This window comes from Photinus pyralis, unplaced genomic scaffold, assembly GCF_008802855.1.
Source record: "Photinus pyralis isolate 1611_PpyrPB1 unplaced genomic scaffold, Ppyr1.3 Ppyr1.4_LG1, whole genome shotgun sequence".
NCBI classification, from domain to species: Eukaryota; Metazoa; Arthropoda; class Insecta; order Coleoptera; family Lampyridae; genus Photinus; species Photinus pyralis.
In genome coordinates, this window is record NW_022170249.1 from 5,334,326 (window position 1) to 5,354,458 (window position 20,133).

The window sequence follows — 20,133 nt, forward strand, 5'->3', positions numbered from 1 at the left end:
AATAGTTATTTACGTTATAAGTCCGGTAGGTTACAAGTACTACCGGACGTATATCGTAACGTATTTTATTTCATACTGTAAGTCTGTTTTGTATCATTGGCCCGTATGCATAAAAGTAAGCAAATGCTTATACTTGCAAAATTCAAAGTAAATACTCGTAACTGCCCCTTCATACTGGTCTGTTTAGCATGGTTTAGCAGCGCTGCACTGTGTCCTGGTCCTTCTGCTTAGCAGCGCTGCTCAATCGCCCAGTGCGAATGAGCACTTACGAGTATTTAGTTTGAATTTTGCAAGTATAAGCATTTGCTTACTTTTATTCATACGGGCCATTATTTCATTTCAAAGATTACAAAATTTCATTATATTGTAAAAATCGCATTACCTTGTTTCTGTGGCAACGGCCGTTGTTATAGTTTGTAGTTTGTTGACATTGAATTTTTTCACTGAAAAATGGACGCTATAAACGTTGTGGGATGTTCCACTGTTCCCGATACAATCCTGTAGAAATCTCATGAAGCAACCGAAAACTTGGTTCCTAAGAAGTCGGCCGCAAGGTATGAAAAAGAGTACTAAGTGTTTTGCCAATTGAGGAACGAACACGGGGCGAAACAAGTAAAGGAAAACCTCATGTTGGCAGACTGTTTGGATGCAGTAAGTTTTTGAATTGAGATTTTTTTGCCTGGGTTTCGGTGTTAAAGCGTCACGGGGCATGGAAAAGCTCATCGACGGCAGAAAAATACATCAAAGACTCGGTAGAAGGAAAAGTTAAGATTGCCCGTATGATACAGCTGATACAAGGCGGCGAAAATTTCATTGAAGTTCTACAGCAGAAGGAATCAAACATCACTAACTCGACATCCAGTAATAACCCAGGCGTTAGTGTTGAGAGCAATACAAATTGTTTCATTACAATCAATGTTAATGTTTGAAATAAAGAATTACAGCCAAATTTATGTTGGGGTTTTTAATTAATTGTGTGAAGATGTCAACTTTGATGTATACAAATAACAGTCCGGTAAGTGTTGCTTAGCCACACTTACCGGCTCGGATGCTGTAATAACTCACCTACCGGACTCAAAATGATAGTGTAATCGAACATCTACCGGACAGTATGAAATAAAGGTATTTAAATCTCCTATCTTTTGGTGCATTAACTCAAAACTTCAAATAATGCTGCGATTAAAAAGTGGAACAGATTTGGAAGCATACCCTAAATTACGCGCGTTTGTGAAAGCTTCAAACAAAGGATAGGTACAAGCCAAAGAAATGTTCTGCATTTACAGAAAGCGAGCTAAGAGGATTTTTTATTTCACCCAGATGACAGTTTCAAAAGTCATACTTGAAGTATCATTACTTAGCAACTTTAAAGCAAGTGTGCTTTAAAGACCTTTTTTCGCACGCATTTGAGTGTTTAAAACGGAGATTGTGATTCAGGTATAATAAAAAATACCCTATTATATTTGTTATGGCTGGGTGGCTATCTGACTGAGTGGAAATGACCTATACAGGAAATTTCATGAAATTTTCACTCATTGTCCGGCCAATCTTGGTAGTCGCGGTTTTGTTTACGAATTTTCGAACAGTAATTCCAGATTCGGCATTTTCATGTTAAAATTTCGTCGAAATCAGAATCGTTCTTGTTCAAGAATAATTTCCAGGAAATATTTGCGACCCCATGGTTTACTTAAACAACATCATTGTTTCGGTCCCCTCTTTATCACCCAATTTTCTTGGTAAACGGTAAAAGTATTAATAACTTTATAAAACTTCTGCAAGCTGAGAACCTTGGATTTGCCGTTTTGTTTGTTTATACAGACGACAGAAGAGGGTTTTCGCGAAATAGAAAAAGTTCACCTACCGTAAATTGGTCGGATTGTAAAGGAGGAACGGAGGGCCCATAGACACAGAAATGATTGATACGCGTTGTGCATTGCTGTTGCGTAAATCGAGGGTAAACGAATCATCCGCGATAAAGCCAGCAATATCGAAGAAAAACTGATACACGTTCAAGAAACCACAACGAAATGTTAATACTCGTGTTATTATGAATGTTTCATGGTGTGGTGGTTTCTTGGGGTTTTCGTTTCAATTTTTGTTATGTAACCACCTAAACGTCTCAAGGCTATTTTAGCTTTCCAAAAGAATCATCTCCAAGTCCTACAACCATATTCGCAATAATATTCATACAATCATGGTACAGATCTGTATACGGTTACGTCATGGGTCTAGTATCTCTGACGCCTTCAGTCTTCCTCTTTGCGGATCCAGTGACAGGTTACCAGCCAGGGAAACGAATATACGTACATCTTTTTAGAATGAATTAATCTCTTACCTTCCTATCCCGTGCGTGAAACCATAGTGTATGGTGAAACGTACAATAGGTAGCGCAAGCTTAAGCAATCGAATATAGTTGCTAGATCAGCGAAATAGCCCATTTTAAGCCGTTTGGCAGTTTCCCCGCGATCTGGAATCGTATCTGTGTGTGCGGGGGTGTATGCAGAATCCAAAACCATTGGAGCTGCGAACTTTAACTGTAATATTTACGAGTCATATCATTTTCACACAAACTTTTTGATCAGTGCACAGGGAGCGTCAAGCAAAGGTAAAACGGAAAGCTTTAACTTAAAACCTATCTTTTCAAATTACATTACCCCCACTCTGACCATCTTTAAAGACCTCTCAAATGTTGAAAAAGGGAAACCAAGGTTAAACAATTTCTTCCCTTTAAATTCGGGTATGCCTGCTGAATGGCTTCTTCTCAAAATATTTATAGTACCTACCCCAAAAAGAGCAATAACTCGAAAAATGAGTGCATCCGTTTAGGTAAGACGCTAGCTATTTATTGTCTTAAACGTACCCAGATCTACTGAAATGTCCTACACATAGTGTGGAAAACCCCGGATCATTTTGATTGTTTTAGTTGCCAATTAATAATATAATACAGAAAACAAATACTGGAAATATTTTAGTAGTTACTGCTAGATTTCACGTGTACTACTTTTACTACATATTAGCTGATGGTTAAGACATTCCTATTCCGATCAATAACCCGACAAAAATTGAGGAAAGAAAAACAATGTTATTTCTTCTACTCTGGATCGAGTCTTGGTCAACGGTACGTCTCTGAACAGATTTCTGTTCAAACTTCTTTCTTTCATTATTTATATCAATACATTGTTCAACAATATCGACCCAGTATTCACCATCTTCTTGATGGCGATTTTCCGCCAATTCTTCAATTCTCATATTAATTTTATTCCAGTTAATATTCACATAACCATTCTCGCTGGCAATTTCAATAAGAACAATTCCACCACCGATTACTAGAGCTGCCGTTTTCCCCACCTTCATCAATCCGTAACTGGCTATCCAACCAGAAAATGTTCCGTACAGTATTTGCTTGCTTAAGGAAATCTTTTCAACGGTTTCCAGTAGCATATTAAGTAGCGACTTAGAGCTGTGTGTCATTTGGTTTCGTTTTTTTTTAATTATCTGAAATGCCGTGGGTATATTGCAATTTTGATCAGAATGACGTTAAAACTAAAATTTTGTTTGTCACATTGACATCATTTCGCTTCCAAATGACAGCTTCAGTACAAAATCGGGACCACCTCGTCATTATCATTGGGATCGATCCCTTCTACTTCTGTTACATGCAATGTTTATAAGTGCCCTATAACCAAGGTATTTTTTCTTGCCAAGTTTGATTATGCTCTCTCACTATGAAAGGACCTAGTAGAAACTTTCAAGTATGAGCAGAACCCCCATGTCGTCGAGTAGGTTTCTCACTAATCGGTACGAGTACCAGTACGAATAGAAAAAAAAGGATTGCATAAGCACAACAGAAAATAGTAACGAATTCACCAATTCTATTTTCCTTCATTAGACCCTTGTGGAGCTGTAAGAAAACAACCGCTTTGATCCTGAGTTTACGAAAAATCACTGAATGAACATGTCTGATACTAGGAAAAATCTAACAAGTTAAAAAGTAATCGTAAACGATTTACAAAAAACGCATTTCCACTTGCATTCATTTCTCATTTGTAAGATGCAACTTCTGTTAAAATCGTAAAAATCCGGCCACAAATATGAAAGATAGCGTTGCACATGTGCATTCCATTTTTGACGTGCTACTTCAATTTCTGTTTATAACAAGAATTTCATTTCAATGCTTTTTTAAATACGAAAGTTGGAACTGCGCATGCGCAAATCTAAATTTTGAAACTAACGTTAGATTTTCCTTTGTTTCAAGCATCCTATGTATCAAATTTCATTTAAATGCTTTCATAGATAAAAATAGTTGGCACTGCGCATGCGTAAAATAAAATTTTGAAACTGCCGTAAGATTTTCATTTATTCCAAGTGTATCAAATTTCATTCAAATACTTTTATAAATAGAAAAGTTTGCGATTCGGTTTATAAATGGTCGAGATGCGAAAAGGGCACTGTGAATTTTGAATCGATTCGACTCAACTTTTGGCACTGCGTATTATATGGCTAAAGCTATGCCCTTATTGAATTTCATGGAATTCAGTTCATAACTAACGGAGATGTCAAATCGATCGGACATTTCTAAACAAAGTTATCGTTCACACGGACAGATAGAGGGACAGACAGACAAAGGAACAGACGGACAGATCAACAGACAGCAATACAAAATTATAAACGATCTCTAAGATTGTTAATAAAAGGCAAACGTGTAAAATTATGGAACATGTAAAAAACGGTTTGTTGGTTTGTTTACAATAACTTTTTTTAGCAATAAACGCAGAAAAAATTCCTTCTTTGGTGCAAGCCTCGACACCATAAAGAACCAAATATCGAAAAAAGTAGAACAATAGCTCTTAAGATAAAGAATTAGTAGCGTTTCAACGAACGAGCAGACAGCCGGACGGGCGGATAAAGTGACCACAATAGCGCATTTTTTTATTTTTGTGGAAATGCGCTAAAAACGTAGTTCACGAAAATGCAAAAGTAAAACATCTTCGGTTAACCACTAAAATATAAAAGATCGATGATTTAAGTACGGTACGGTTGCAAAAGTAAATTAATGGCAAACCTCAAAGTTTCGGTACTTACAACACGTAGCTTGCGAAGACGCAAAAGGCAAAACATCCTACTTCATAGTGCGTTTTACATTAATCTAAGCGTCCATTTCGAGTAGGGATATACTGGAATTCCCGCGTACGTTCCAACAAATTAAACCGTTTTTAATTAATTACGGCTTTTCCCAACATCGCAAAAATAGGACCGATGTCAAAATGCAAGTTTTTTAAGAGTGCACCTAACGGATATAACCTCGACTTAATCGGAGGTTGTTACCTGTAACCCATTCAACTTATTACCGTTAATTATACTTATCCAAATAATTGGAATGAAATCTCCAAATTCGGCTGACCAGCAATACCCTTTTGTTCCTTGAAATGTGAGGTCAAGCGACGCAATCTGTTATCACGTTGATATTTTTCATACACTGCACGACTGCACTTGTTTTAGTATAATACCATTAGAAAACTAAAATCGATTAATCGGTGGTTAACGTTCCTAAAACTTACTAAGATTGATTCTCTCTCTTCTTCCCTGGTAAGGGCAAGGGGGCTGTAAAAACAATTTAAACATTCCTACAGGAACGGTTGCAAAACGGATAAATTCACTACGAAACTTACGTGCGTTATTGGCGGTAAAGTAAGCAATTCGACAAAATCAAAACACACAAAGCTCACTCCTCGTCTCCTAGAACAGATAAGAAAATTCAGAAACTACAATTTCTTAGTAACGAACCGCCCAACTTAAAACGTTTGTAGATGCCGCGTGTTGAGCAAAGCTGGTCCACTCCACAAATATATGGTGTCGTCATAAACGGAGCGGAAAACGGGTACTTCGTTATAATAATCAAACCAGCTCGTCGTTGGACGCCTGGTATATTAAAACAAAACAAAGTATTTATTATAAGTAGGTAAATTAAAAGAGCGTTCTGTCCAACAGTCACCAAAACGTGCTCGTGAACTGTTAACCTTTAGAAAGTTACTTGTTTCAAAATGAACGTTATGTAGCGCGATATTCATAATTTTTTTTAATCCACAGATCAAAATAGGATGGGAGATTCAATGACGTTTTTCAACCTTGGGGGGGGGGTAATTGTCACAAAATCATTGAACCTCCCATCCCTATTTTGATCTTAGATATTAAAAAAGTGTGATTTTTTAATATTTCCACGTCTTAGTCATTTTTAAACATGTACCTTTCTAAAAATCTACCTGATAATATCTCTTCACTACAAGATGAGGTTACCCTTTCGCGCAGTGAACAAGAACGCCCCTTCCTATTCGTAAACATCTTTGTCAACCTTGATTGACAAACAAAAAACAAGTATGTAGGTACATTTATTGTACCGGTACTACTATATACTGTGTCCAAGATAAGGATTACTTCCGAAGATACGCCAGAAAAACCGAAATTTGTCGATTTCGTTTTTATTTTTTTGTAATGTTATTTAAACAGATACAAAACAGTAGAAAACAGTTTCTCATTGCCAGTTTTTGAGCTCTACAAGACACCGATGAGATATTTTCAATACAAGGCAACGTTTCGTTTCGAAGAAATCATCAACTTTATTTTTTTATATGACCCGAAAAAAAACTACATACTGTATTGTGTAGCATTTTTTATTACGAATACAACGATGTACTGCACACGAAAAAAAACAAAAGTTGGAAACTGTTGGTTTCAACATGATGGTACAGCCGAGGCCTACGATACTATAATAATAATAAGTATCGTAGGCCTCGGTACAGCGCATCCACGCACAACGCCCTAATCCTGCGAGAATACTTATCGGACAAATTTTCTGGAAAATGGAAAACTTCTGGGGTAGGTATTCTCGCGCGATTAGGACGTGGTGCGCGGATATACCACCCTGTTGAAGTCAACAGTTTCCAAATTTTTTTTGTGATCGTCCAAGACTATAAGTTGGTGAAATTCGTTTCAAACTTTGCACAGTTGACCTACATGCCTATTGAATAATGGGTAACATCCAATGACCCCGTGGCGTCACGCCTCTCTGTCTCTGGTAACCGCTTGAACCTATATATAACTCTCGCCAGGAAAGATTGTCGGTCACAGCACACCTTGTGTCGATCTACAATCTATGTTTTTCTTAAGATGCGAGCGACTTCCGGAATAGGATCATGCCAAATTGCCAATGTTGAACGAAAAGTCTTTTTGTTCAACATTGACACGATACTATCCCGGAAGTCGCTCGCATCTTTAGAAAAACATAGACTGAAGACCGGGATCAAGTGTTCTATGACCGGCAATCTTTCCTGGCGAGAGGTTTATCCGATTCAAACTTTGCATACCTAGTTGACGTATATGCCACATGTAACAAACCTAATGAAAATGGGTCAAATCCAATAACCCTCTAGATTCAAACCGAGGTGCTCTGGCGCTTTTTTAGATCCGCTTCCGAATCAAACAAAATCTCGATGATATCGGTCCATCTGTACTCTCCTTTCCGGCTGAACCGATTGGAACCAAATTTGTTACACATAAAAGGACAGAATCGCGCATGCGCTGTGTGCGGTTGGTATCTGTGCTAGCCACAGCAAATTTTTTAGGGGTATATCTACTGGTACTTGCCACAAAATATTCCCTTGACCACAATTGTTGAGTGCAATATTGTCACAGGTTCCACGAACATTTAAACAATAAAAATTTGTTAGACTTTTAGATTGAACATTATATTCAGACGAAGCGTGAGTACATTTGCCAAGTTATGTGAATAGCTAAAATTACGAAATTTAGGCAGCAGAAAATCACCACTTGCATCCATGCAAGATGGGCCAAGGCAAGAATTTTAGTCGATCGAATTATTAGCACAGGTTTGTGACCTTAAAGAAGTTTTCAAATAGTGCTGGGGATTTAGTATTACTTGCCTTGGGAAAATAATTCAGGGTTACCACACGGCATTTTTTTTGCCTAACTATCTAATTACGTGTGTAGAAACCTTACTACGAGATGTAGTTCACCTCTAATGTAGATTTTGTATTTATATCATCTACCTTCGCATAGTGTTGCGAAGTTTTCATTGGACAAACATTTTCGTATGTTACCGTTGGGATCATAGTGTGCGTGATGTAGATGTAGGTAGCCTCCTTAAAAGCGATGTCGGTACAAGTTGGTTTAAAACTGGATTCACATGCGTACGAAATCCGACGATACTGTAATCCGAAAGGCGTATGATTGGTCAACAATTTCAAATGTCAAGCACATTTGAAATTGTTGACCAATCATACGTCTTTCGGATTACAGTATCGTCGGATTTCGTATGCATGTGAATCCAGCTTTAGGATTAAGTTATCTACAAGTATTTAAGAACTAAAAATTAAAATCCTTGTATGGAAGTTACAAATATGCACGGTAGGTACCTATACATTTCTATATTTATGGTTAGTAGATCACATTAATGTTAGGATTTTATAAATCGTTTAATGTTTGTAAGTACACTACATGAAAGGAAATGCAGTTCTGTACAAATGGAAACCGTAATTTCATAATGACACTATACACGCTGTACGATTACAATTTTTATCAGTACCGACATGTTTCTATTGAATCTGAAATTTTGGAGTATCTCTTTGTGTATAAGAGAAGATGCGTTTGTTGTGTACTTACAGCACAAAGACTCCTTTACTATTTCTAAGGGGCACTCCATTTTCCAAAGCTTCAACTGTTACGGCAGATATGGTATACTTACTTAGGGCGATTCCTTTGTTCTAGCCAAATGCACCTGAAATAAGCGTTCTAAATACTTTTAAGATACATTTGAATTCTTTAATGTACCTATCCGCATAAAAAAGATCTTAAATACTTACTATAAAACGTTGTATTTTGTTGTAACATTACATACTTAGGTCTATATATCTTCATATAAGTAAACAAATATTTCTTGCTTTTAAATAATTTATTTACAAATTTATTTTAAAATTAAACTTAACTACTAAGTCTTTAGCTTCTGTAGTAAGGCCGGCCGACCGCGTATGTACTCATTGGTATTCCGGTTCCTTGTTTGTAAATATCATTCTGCTCATAGTCAACATCATAGTAAATTCCACTTTGATTCTGAAACAAATGCAAAATTAAAATACTCGCTTACTACACAGTCTATTGTGCGCTTACTGCAATTGACGCATTACTTCTACTTTTAGGTCTCGGTACATGGAAATTTCTACCAAGAAGATCAGCCTTATCTTCCTCTTCGCTGGAACTTGAATTGTCTAATGGCCTCATTCCCTGCACACTGGCGGCGCGCGCTGCCAGTTGAGCTTGCAAGCCCAAACGTGGTAGTGGAACCGGCGGTAAGGTCCCGTGGAATGTTCCACGTTGCATTGTTCCGATGACCGAAAGGTTTGGATAACCAAACATGGCGGAAGATGGCCGTGTGACTTGAGGAACAGGTTCAGGCTGCAACATTGAAATGTAGGTATATCATTGATTATATTATATTGTATACATTCAGAGTGTCATTTTTGAGATTAAAAGAAAACTCTCGCGTAGTTTACTTTTGTTAATTTGATGCAAAACAATATTTCTGCTTTCTTTTATCGCTACAACTGCGGAAACGGGAATGGGAGCGGGACGGACACGGGATATATGTACATATATGTACAGCAGGATGTGCATGCGAACCGCCGCATTGTTGTCCACACTTGCCGCTTCCCGCTGTACATATATATCCCACTTCCATCCGGCTCCCATTCCCGCATTTTCGCGTTAGTGTGAGTGGACCTTTATTTCAAGTTATAGTAGGGGAGCCTAATAGGGGATTTTGGGATTTACTCGAGCGCGTCAGATTAAAGTAAGGTGGGTTGACTACGTGTTGAAAAGTGCGCATTTCAATAATGTCACGAGTTGAGCGTGACGTAAGGGAGTGGGAAGGTCGCAAACTTGCAAAAAAAACATTACCTTGACATTCTCAAGCGCGTTGGATTTTTTTAGAAGGAAATTATTCACGAACAACAGAAGTAATGTCTGTTGACTGAGATTATAGGCGGTCGCGTCATAAATTATACATACAACACCCTAAATATCTGACGCCCTCCAATAAATCCCGTTTTCCACCCTTCGATCCCTTCCCTCACCATGCATACCGGCAAATTAACATACCTCCAATATCAGAGACACGTGGGACATATACACTATCAATATCTGATGTGCTCGAGTATTTTCATGTGACTATTTTTTGTGTACATTATTAAAAAGATGTAGACGCGTCCCTAGCCGGTGGAGGGATGTACACTATTGTACAGTGTGGTCCAATTTCCATGGGATTAAATGTGTAACTCTCTTATTAGCGCAGATAAACGAAAACGGCTTAGGTACTCGTGATTTCTTTTTTCATGCTTATTCCATACCGGTTGCCAGAAATAAGCTGCCGTCTTTTGTTTTTCTCCTAGAGTGAGAATCTGAAAAATGGCCGATTCTTCAAATTTGCTGTAACTCCTTCATTCTTGAAGATAGAACAAAACATTATTCAGATACTTTTTAACGTAGAAATCAAAGCCGACAGTCGTTTGTTTCTAACCCTTTTAATAACTACGCTGTAACTCAAAGTTAATTTAAAATATAGTCGCCTATGAAACATCTTGTTGCACTCAGGATTTCTAGTGGTCGAACTCTTTGAAACGATCTTTCTACATTTTCCCGTAATTCTTCCTCAGTTGTAGAAGGATATTTATAAATTTTATTTTTCAAAAAATATCACAAAAAGAAATCCAATGAGTTTAAGTCGGATGAACGTGCTAGCCATTTTATTGGACCCTGCATTCCCATCCAATTATTAGGTACAAGATCATTTACATAATTTCGAACAATTAACGCATTATGAGGTGGGGCACCGTCTTGTTGAAAAACAACTGTTCGTCTTCCAAAGGAATGATATCGAGTAAATCTTCCAAATTGTGCTGTAATGTTTGGATATATCTATCACATGTAAGTGTGCCTCTAAAAACTTCTAAAAATATAATATTATTTATGGCGTTTTAGGCAACATCAAAAAACCAAACTACAGCTGTCAAGTGTTTTTCATAGGCGACTATTTTTTTGTTTATTTTCAGACAAAATTTATTGTAGAGAATTTATTATTGACAATATGTTGACATGTTATGCGAGTACATTTTCGGAAAGCTTGTAAGACAAGCAATCTTTTGAAAACGTGGCCAACTATAATTTCTATTTAAAAAAATCAACTTCGAGTTACTACAAGGGCTATAAACCAACGACTGACGGCATTGATTGCCACGCTAAAAATTGCGTGAATAATGCTAAAGCGATTTTGTTCTCACTTCAAAAATAATGAAATTACAGCAAATTTTTCATTTTCCAGTTTTTCTCTCTAGGGAAAAAAAGACGGCAGCCTACTTCTGGCAATGGTAATGGAGTAAACATTAAAGGCTAGGTCACAAGTACCTAATTTGTTTTCATTTATCTGCGCTGATAAGAAAGTTACCCATTTAATCCCATCGAAATTGGACCACACTGTACATAACTGTATAACTATGTTTCTTTCTACCATCTAATCTATAAAGTTCAATAGGTCCCCACGACACTTGAGTAAATCCCCATATAAGTAATAGTAATAAGTGCTATATAGAGAGTTAGTACTAAGCAATTATTAACTTACAGCATAATGGTTGGATTGAGCCATCACGTCTGCTATCTGCGCCCATCGTATTCTGTCTTCCATCGTCACATGATAAGGTCCGCCAACAACTGGTGATTTCATCGTACTGCCTGGGTTGGTCATGTAACCAAACACTGGACTGCCGACGCCTGCTTTTTGATCTCTACTCCAACGACGACTGAAACGAATCACTTACTTAGACATCTTCCCCAAGACTGAACTGAAGAAAGCATTAAGGCAGTGAAAATTTATGTCCATTGTATTACGTTTGTATGAAATGAATGTGCCTAGTATTTACAAGAGATTGCTAAGTGGTATTTATTTGTATTAGTGTTTAAAGCCTATGGAATTTCCGCAAAAGTTACTTTAATAAACTGTTATCAAATCTGGTCACATATTAATAAATCGGAGGTTTTCTCTGTTATCCTCTTTATGCAGGCAGATGCTCTATATAGAGATCTATAAATATTAATGCTTTCAGTTTGAATCACAATACATAATGTAATTGCTATGTGGAGGTTTGATGTGTTCCCTATTTTTCTGTTAACAACCCTTTTAATGTAGCCCCTCTTATAAATTCTCTTTCTGCACCTTAAAAAAGGAATTCACTTACCTCCACATAATCAGGCATGCCAAGGTAAGACCAATAATAACTACTGCCGCTACACTAGCACCGATAGCAACCCCCAAAATTTCTCCATCGACCTCGCATTGAGATCCATAATAACTTCCCGTGCATCTACAAATAGTTCTCTGTGAAATTATCCTTCATGTGTCTATGGTGAATCTTACGTGCAAACTTCCTGCCCATTGTGATATTTACATTCGCCTCTATTATTACAGTGCTGACTAGAACATTGTTCACAATGGCGTCCCGCCTGATGTTTGTGATCCGCCCATGGATCTTTCAAACCTTCATTACACTCGCATTTAAATCCTCCAAATACGTTGATGCAAACTGCTAGAGAATGGCAGTCGTGAAGTTCTGGAGATGAACATTCATCCAAATCTGATTAGAAGATTAGAAACATTAGCAAACCACCAAAGATACTATGTCTTAGAATCATTCTTTCACAGTTTAACATTACAAGCAAAATTGGAACATGCCTATTTTGGAATAGGGTTCTTTCTTCAAAATGCAATTGACTGCGGTGTATATAAAAATGAATCTTAGATGCAACACAAGTACTAAATACCTTGAAGACTAGAAATGGAACCAGGTGGACTATCCACCCATAGTGCGCTATTTCCAATGTTATTGCTTCGTCTTTGTATTACTCCCAATAAATGTCTTTGAATATCGTTTCGTACTGTAGGCCGTGACGTATCTCCATTTGCTTCAAGCTGTAGTGTGATGTTGACATACACTCCACTTTGACTTGCTGAGCGATCTCCCTTGTAAATATTGTTCACTTTGATACCCAAAAATTCATCGCTAAACGGTGTCATGGACATGGCCGATTCCATCTGTAATATTAGAAAGAAATTTTAATCTAAACAATATGATGGTGGCCTTATGAGACGGGTAAGCAGCGTATGCAGCATATGAATGTGTGTTCAGCATAGCTTTGCTAGGTATCCTTTGAGTTGAGAAAACATCTTGAGATAGTTTTTGTCCTTTTTCTAAACGATCTATGTGCGTAAATATTAACACTGAACATACAAATCTCCTATGTTCAATTCTTAAACATACCAGTCAAATACCCCTTAAGATATGCAACCAATTTTACGTTCATTTTTTCAAATGTTTTTCATTAAACGTAAGTACATATCTGGATTGTTTATTAAGAGCAAAAAAATAGAAATGTTACAGATGTATTTCAATTATGACTAAACATCCGGATACCAACAGTTCGCCAATTGGTCAATTCACAACAGCATTGAAAAAAGTGATGATTGTATATTGTTAATTAATATTACACCAGAAAACGAATTTGCTGTGTTTTAATTGAAGAAATGAGGAGTACCCATACTTTTGCAGAAATCAAATGTGACGGCTTCCAGTAAATGAATTTCAATATTCTGTTCATAAGACGTACCTACTCTAGGGATCTTGCACTGACTTTGGAACATTGGAACGGACTTATTTACCCGAAAAATAATAACATGAAGAGTTTACTGGACATTTACCTTTATACTAACACATAGGTACGCATCTTTGAATATTGGCAGCAAATCTAATCTAATTGCATGTAACGCCTGAATTCAATAATGTACAAAGAAGAAAAAATTCATCAAGTGTAAAAAGTCTAACAAACATAACTCAACGTTACTTTCGTAGTTATTAATAGCTAAACTTATGAAAATGGGACAGTGAAAGGCAAAGAAAGTATAGGTTTATATTTGTACTTAAATTATTTAATACTTACGGCACGTTCAGTTTCATATGACAACTGTTGATAACTATCACTTCCTTTGTTTCCCAAATCGGACACCCAAACCACGCGTCTTTCATACAAACGATCCACTCTGAGCGACATCACCATGGATACAATTTTTCTACAGGGATCACGTAGCTGTCTTCTGGCATGTCCTGGACTACAGTGACAGGCGCTCACACCCAACTCAGTCTTGCATACCTCATTATTTGTTCGGTCGCAGGTGGAATCGTCCCCAACTATACAGGTGTCTATTCTGCAAAATATTTTTAGCATTTCGTTGTAATTTAGGTAACAAAACGAACCTAACTGATGGCTGACTGGGACGTCTTCCATATAGTGGTCTTCTTAGCGTAGGCTTCGGCTGAACGGTTGTTTTGTGTTCAGGTTGTTTTGGAATATCTACTTGAGGTACTGCAAAGCCAGTACCGATGACCGGTGTGCTAGTTGTGGGAGATATATTGATAGTATCGGTTGATGCATCCGTTGTTGATTCGCCGAATAAGTTCAGATAAGTTCGTTTTCCATCAATTGATACAAAGCCTTCATTGCCTACGGGGCTTGTAATAACATCGCCCGTTTGTATACCGTCAATGTCCACTAAAAAGGAGAGCAAGTTAAAAGGATAGCTATCTATCACAAAACAAAGTTTTGGTATGTCGTAGTTCACTGGTAGGTACTAAACTAAAGCAGGGACTGTGAATGTGTCAACTACCATTCCTATTGGCACGTCAATGATGTTGAGGAAAGGGTTCTGCTTCAGTGACATCCATGATAGAAGTTCCAGAAATGCGAAATGGCTACTGTCTTTACTTAAACTGGAGGTGAAAGCCAAGTATCATAAACTGTTTGGAAGTGGTTGCTGGCAGAGCTGCAACTATCACACAGAAAAAGTGACATTTGCCATAGCCGTTTTGGTCCGATGGCATAATGTCTGCAGAGGTGTCGTAAAGTTACGTCATATAGAAGAAAAAATGTCACATGCCATCAAACAATGAAACTATACCATCAGCTGGCGGATATGAGTATGAAACGAAAAACAATTGCCTATTGAGAGGATATTTAATCATCTGTCGGGGTTACAGTAAATAAGGGTCCGCTTTCGTACTTAATGGGAGTTGCTAGGCCTTTTATAAAAGTGAGGAACTTAAATTACCTGGTACAACGTAAGGCTTTCCCTGACCTCTCGACGGAGATCCTCCCGGTCCTTGAATTGCGGAAACCGTAATATCGAATATATCTCCCAACTGCGGCCTGGCGGTTATAATTGGAGGTCGACGATTCCCACCAGGTTTGTACTCTGTGTCATCCAGAACAATTCCAGGTCTCGGTCGGTATGAGTGCAGCGGTTGTATTTGGCTAGTAGTATTTGTAGTTTCTAAAACCGATCACATAATTACCAGAAGTGTAAAATAGAGGTGCTTACCTAGAGGCAGAGTCGGGGTTGCCGTTGTGGTGACATTAAATTTTTCTAATTGGTCTAAGGTTGGAGTTGGGGAAATAGAAATTTGAGATAAATCTGTACTAATAGTGGAGGAAGAAAGAAGATCGTCTTTGAGAGTTTGTAAAACTTCTTGTATGGAAGATTCGAGGGTTGGTGTCGCTATTGAAGTAATTGAATCAGTCGTGTTGTTCTCAGTAAGTGTGATATTAGTTTCTGTGGTAGAAGTTATACTTGGCATTGCCACTTTTGTAGGATCGACAGTTGCTAATGATGAAGTTTCAACAGCAGAAGAATTCGATGATAACGTGCTCATTGCTTCACTACTACTTTGGAGTCTAGTTGTATGTTTTTCCATTTTGGAACTGCTTTTTTCTTTATTTTTTTCGTAGTCCAACTCTTCAGCGTCGTTAGTAGAAATTAGTGTCGTCATTTCAAGTGAGTCGTCTCCGTCAGGATCAGTTGTTGTATCACCATCGTCACTTGGAAAGTTAGTTTCTAATTCGGGATCGGAGTTGACATTTGGTTTCTCTGTCGAAGTTGTTGATCCCTCGTCCGGTTTATGTATAGGTATGGGTTTAAAAGGAGGTTTAGGTCTTCGGTAAGGATTGATTGGACGGCGAGAGCCATTTGATGGTCCATTCGGTCGGCTCCACGTGGGAATTAAAGGTCTGTGCATACCGGGCCTATTCATTTGTTCTAAGAGTGAAATATGAGGTCGAATGGGTGAGGTGTTTTGAGGAAAATCAAAAGGGTAGGGGGTTGGAACCTTTGTTGGCCCCACTGGGGGTGGTACAGGTCCTAAAGGAGGAAGGGGTAGTTGTGGTGTGCCGGCATCAAAATCTGGTGGTAAAATGGGAACATCCGATATGCGCGGTGGTCCGCGGTTGTTAATTCTTGTACTCACTGGACGCAAAGGTCTGCCCATCGGCGGCGAAGTGTTGGCTTGAACATTTACGTTACCGTTTAGTAATTTAACGATTCCCGTTATTATATCTTGAATATCTGCGCTAGCCTGTCGGGGTTTTGGTGGCTGCAATGATTGTGTGGCAAAATTCGGAGTTGTCGTCGCAGTGGGCTGCATTTCCAAGGGCTCCGTCAGTGAAAGAGATTTCGCCTGCGGAGCCCTTTCTACTTCCCCCGAATTGAAAAATTCACTAATAGAGGTTTGCTGCAAGTACATTTTTTGGTATTCTTTTAGCGTTTTCGAGGGTTGAATGAACGGAGCAATTCTACCAGAAAATTCTACATCATTTGAATCTAAATTGTCTGCAACATTTTTTGATGACAACAACTCTTCTATTCCGCTAGGTCGGGATAAAATTGGATCCGCCGATCTCTCTATTCTACGGTTGGTTGTTGTGTGTAATTTAGTTTCACTGGAATGTGTCATTGTTTTACTTTCTGATACATAAATTTCACTTGGGCCGGATGTAACATCAACCCGCGACTCCGACGAATCCGGTCCTAACCTTTCGTCCTCCGACTTCGGTGACACGTACGAATTTGAATAAATGTCTTCAATTGCTGAAATAAAAAGAAGTAAATGTATCAATGTTTAAAAATACTGTTACACCTAACGGTACATTTGTGTATGTAATAGGTACTTCTATTGCACAATTTAATTTATAATTATAGGTAAAGCTATGGTCTGGTCCTTTGAATATTTTTGACGTTTAAGTGAGGCCAATTCAAGACATGAGACATTTCGGTTGTTAAAATGTTAATCATCTTGCACATATTTACAAACATTAACGGTTCAACATCGTTAATGATTCCTCAACTGTATGAATGATGGCTATTGAATACAGACTTGTAGGTACCTAACTGTTTAACTACATACTATATTTAACAGTAAACGGAAACAACTTTGATAACAGCTTTTTGTGTAAGAACGGCGGCTATAGGGTTCCAATGTAAAAAATTGCAGACAGCATGGGTCAATAAAGATTGTACCATTGAATAATAAATCTGAATATTATTCAATGATTGTACTAATTCACATGTGTATCTACTAAATACTGTCAAATCGTTACGGTCGCGACTCAATGGGTGAACGCGAAGTGAAGCCATTACACATTATAATTAAACTTTTTTCCAACCCGGTGTATGTACGCGATAGACACTCTCCCAAACGATTGTAAGCTTTTTATGCCAATCCTTATTTTGTTCAGAAATTTTTTTTCGGAAAATCTCCCTGATGTGACGGTTTTATCCGTGCGTCTGTTCCTCGTCTTACTCGAGAATGATAAGAGACAGCGGTGTCAATACTTCGCCAATCGATTTATACGAGTTCAAGGGTCACTGCTATTGAATATGACCCGGATTAAAAGACTTGTTTCTAAATGTGAGCCGAATGACGAAAAATTCCACTTTTGAAAATTGTATGCGATTCTTTAGCGCAAAGCGGAAGCTTATAATAATATGTTAATTTTTTGGTTTCGTCATTCGGACATGTATTCACCCGTACAGGAACGAAAGTGACCGAAAAAGGTATTTTTGTATTGTAAACAAAAAAAGTGCCTATTTATAACCAGTCTGAATTTTTATGACCAAAGCACGGTATAAAGAAATCAAACCTTCTCGTTTATTATTCTTTACACTATGGTTTTATTTACTAAAAAATAACTTTTGCATCTGAACGTATTTCGCAACAACGAGCTTCGGGAGCTCCGGCCTGTAAACGATAAACGAACGCATCTAAACCACATGGGTTGTTACCATAGCAGCGAACCTAAAAAATATAGCGGTTCCCTTTTAGCGAAACTAAAATTGCATTAGAAACGAAAGCTTCTACTTTGCTGTTGGTTTAAAATAGACGCCAGCGTCCAAAGTTTCGTTGGTTCCGGTTTAGTTTGATATAAATAGGTGAGCGCGCAGCTAGCCAAGAGAGAATAGTGCTGACGTCTATTGACGTGTACATATCATACGCGCGAATTTAATATCACGAGTACAACTTAAAAACCGAAGTTTTCCAAAAGATGGCGTTAAAATAGTACAAAATGGATATAAGTATACAGGTATGAAAAAAAATTATTGTGGGTGTCACTTATAATAAGCTAGAAAGAAACCCAATAAGCATTAGGTATATGAGTGAGAGAGAGAACTTTACCAATGTTGACATTGGCAGTAGCAAATAAATGTCATTTAACGGCCCGCCAGCCAACTTCTCCCATCACCAGTAAAAACTCACTTACCTGGCTAATATGCTTTTTTTTTGTTTCTGTGTTGCCCACAAGCTAAAAAATACAACTGCTCTAAAAGTCATCAAGCAAAACGAAAGGTTGATTTGTGAAACACTAGTCAGTATGATGATTCGAAAGATCTCCTCTAAAAGTAGGTACACAAAAATGAGCTCATTAGTTTTGCCTATATGCAATCAAATCAATGAGTAGATTTAAAAGACCATCAAACCAGGTGCCTATTTCATAAAACAACTTTGCAACTTTTCACTTGTCACTTTTTTTGATAATATTTGGGTCCTTAAATACTATTTTGACACGTAATAACGCTAAAAATATGTAAAGTAGAGATTAATAACACGAAATGCTACATTGGCTAAAGTATTTTATGAGTAGATAATAATCTTTATTTGTTACTCAGTTGTAAACGTTGATTAACAAGACAAAACGCAAACGGGTAAACGTCATGTTTAAACGCTACTGACTTGTAAAACTGACAGCAGACTTGTAAAACTGACAGCAACCTGTAAAAATTTTACAAGTTAGTAATCTAGTAATTTCATTGGCCAGAATTAATGCGAAGTCTCTGTTACATGGATAACATGATATTTTAGACATTTCTTCAAGATTAATTTAAGAACTAATTATTTACGTTTACTATTGTTTAGAAATGAGTAACAAATAAAATATTGTACATTATACGCCAGGTAATAGTTTTTACTGGCTCTAGGAGATGACAAGCTCGCCTAACGGCTCGCTAGTCTTCTTCTCCTATCGCCAGTAAAAACTCACTTACCTGGCTAATAATGTAAAATACTATTGCATTTTAAAATTATGACATTGCAAAGTAACAAGTGACAAGTTGCTACATGAAATAGGCCCTAGGTAGAACCAATCTCCGCACTGTGCAAAAACCGTACCTATTCAAAATTGTAAGGCTTTCTTTCTTCTACTACAGTGAAGGTGTAAGAATTTTTTGCCTTTCCAAGTCGATCTCAATAATTTTTGTTTGGTCCATCTTACATATACCTGACATTTGCTGTGATTTAGCGGCACACCCTGCAATGAACTCGGAAATGTCATTTTTGAGAATTTAAAAATAAAGAAAATACATGGTGCACATTTGACTAAACCATTGAAAACTAAACTTCATTTCATTAGATCAGGAGCACGATTGCTCGATATTAGATTACGTAATTCTTTTTTAAGTGGTCAGTGGTCGATCTACTTACGCTTGTCAAGAATTAATGCAACTGAAAAGAAACAAAGAGTAATTGCAAATCGCAGTAAAAGGAAATGTACCATATGTGAATACAATTTGCATGAACTAATAAAGTTGACAGTAATGCACTTCCTTCCATTATATCACAAGAATGTGTGATTAATTAAGTTATTTATTATGTGTGGAGGAGCAAAGCAATTTCCTACTGATGATTTCTTTGTTTGTTACAA

The 20,133-nt window shown here is 37.5% G+C and overlaps 1 protein-coding gene across 2 annotated transcripts in view; it reads right to left on the reverse strand.

Moving 5' to 3' along the window:
* Positions 1–8,866: 8,866 nt before the first annotated feature.
* Positions 8,867–20,133, reverse strand: part of LOC116179741 (proteoglycan 4) — a 35,073-nt gene continuing 23,806 nt past the window's right edge. For both annotated transcript variants that reach the window (XM_031499564.1, XM_031499572.1), the window contains exons 2-11: positions 15,485–17,026; positions 15,215–15,436; positions 14,364–14,658; positions 14,050–14,314; positions 12,877–13,147; positions 12,473–12,689; positions 12,294–12,419; positions 11,681–11,858; positions 9,178–9,462; positions 8,867–9,120 (exon numbers count right to left, since the gene is read on the reverse strand). In XM_031499564.1, the coding sequence (XP_031355424.1) occupies positions 9,007–9,120; positions 9,178–9,462; positions 11,681–11,858; positions 12,294–12,419; positions 12,473–12,689; positions 12,877–13,147; positions 14,050–14,314; positions 14,364–14,658; positions 15,215–15,436; positions 15,485–17,026 (3,515 nt within the window). In that variant the 3' untranslated portion in view covers positions 8,867–9,006. The remainder of the gene's footprint in view (positions 9,121–9,177; positions 9,463–11,680; positions 11,859–12,293; positions 12,420–12,472; positions 12,690–12,876; positions 13,148–14,049; positions 14,315–14,363; positions 14,659–15,214; positions 15,437–15,484; positions 17,027–20,133) is intronic.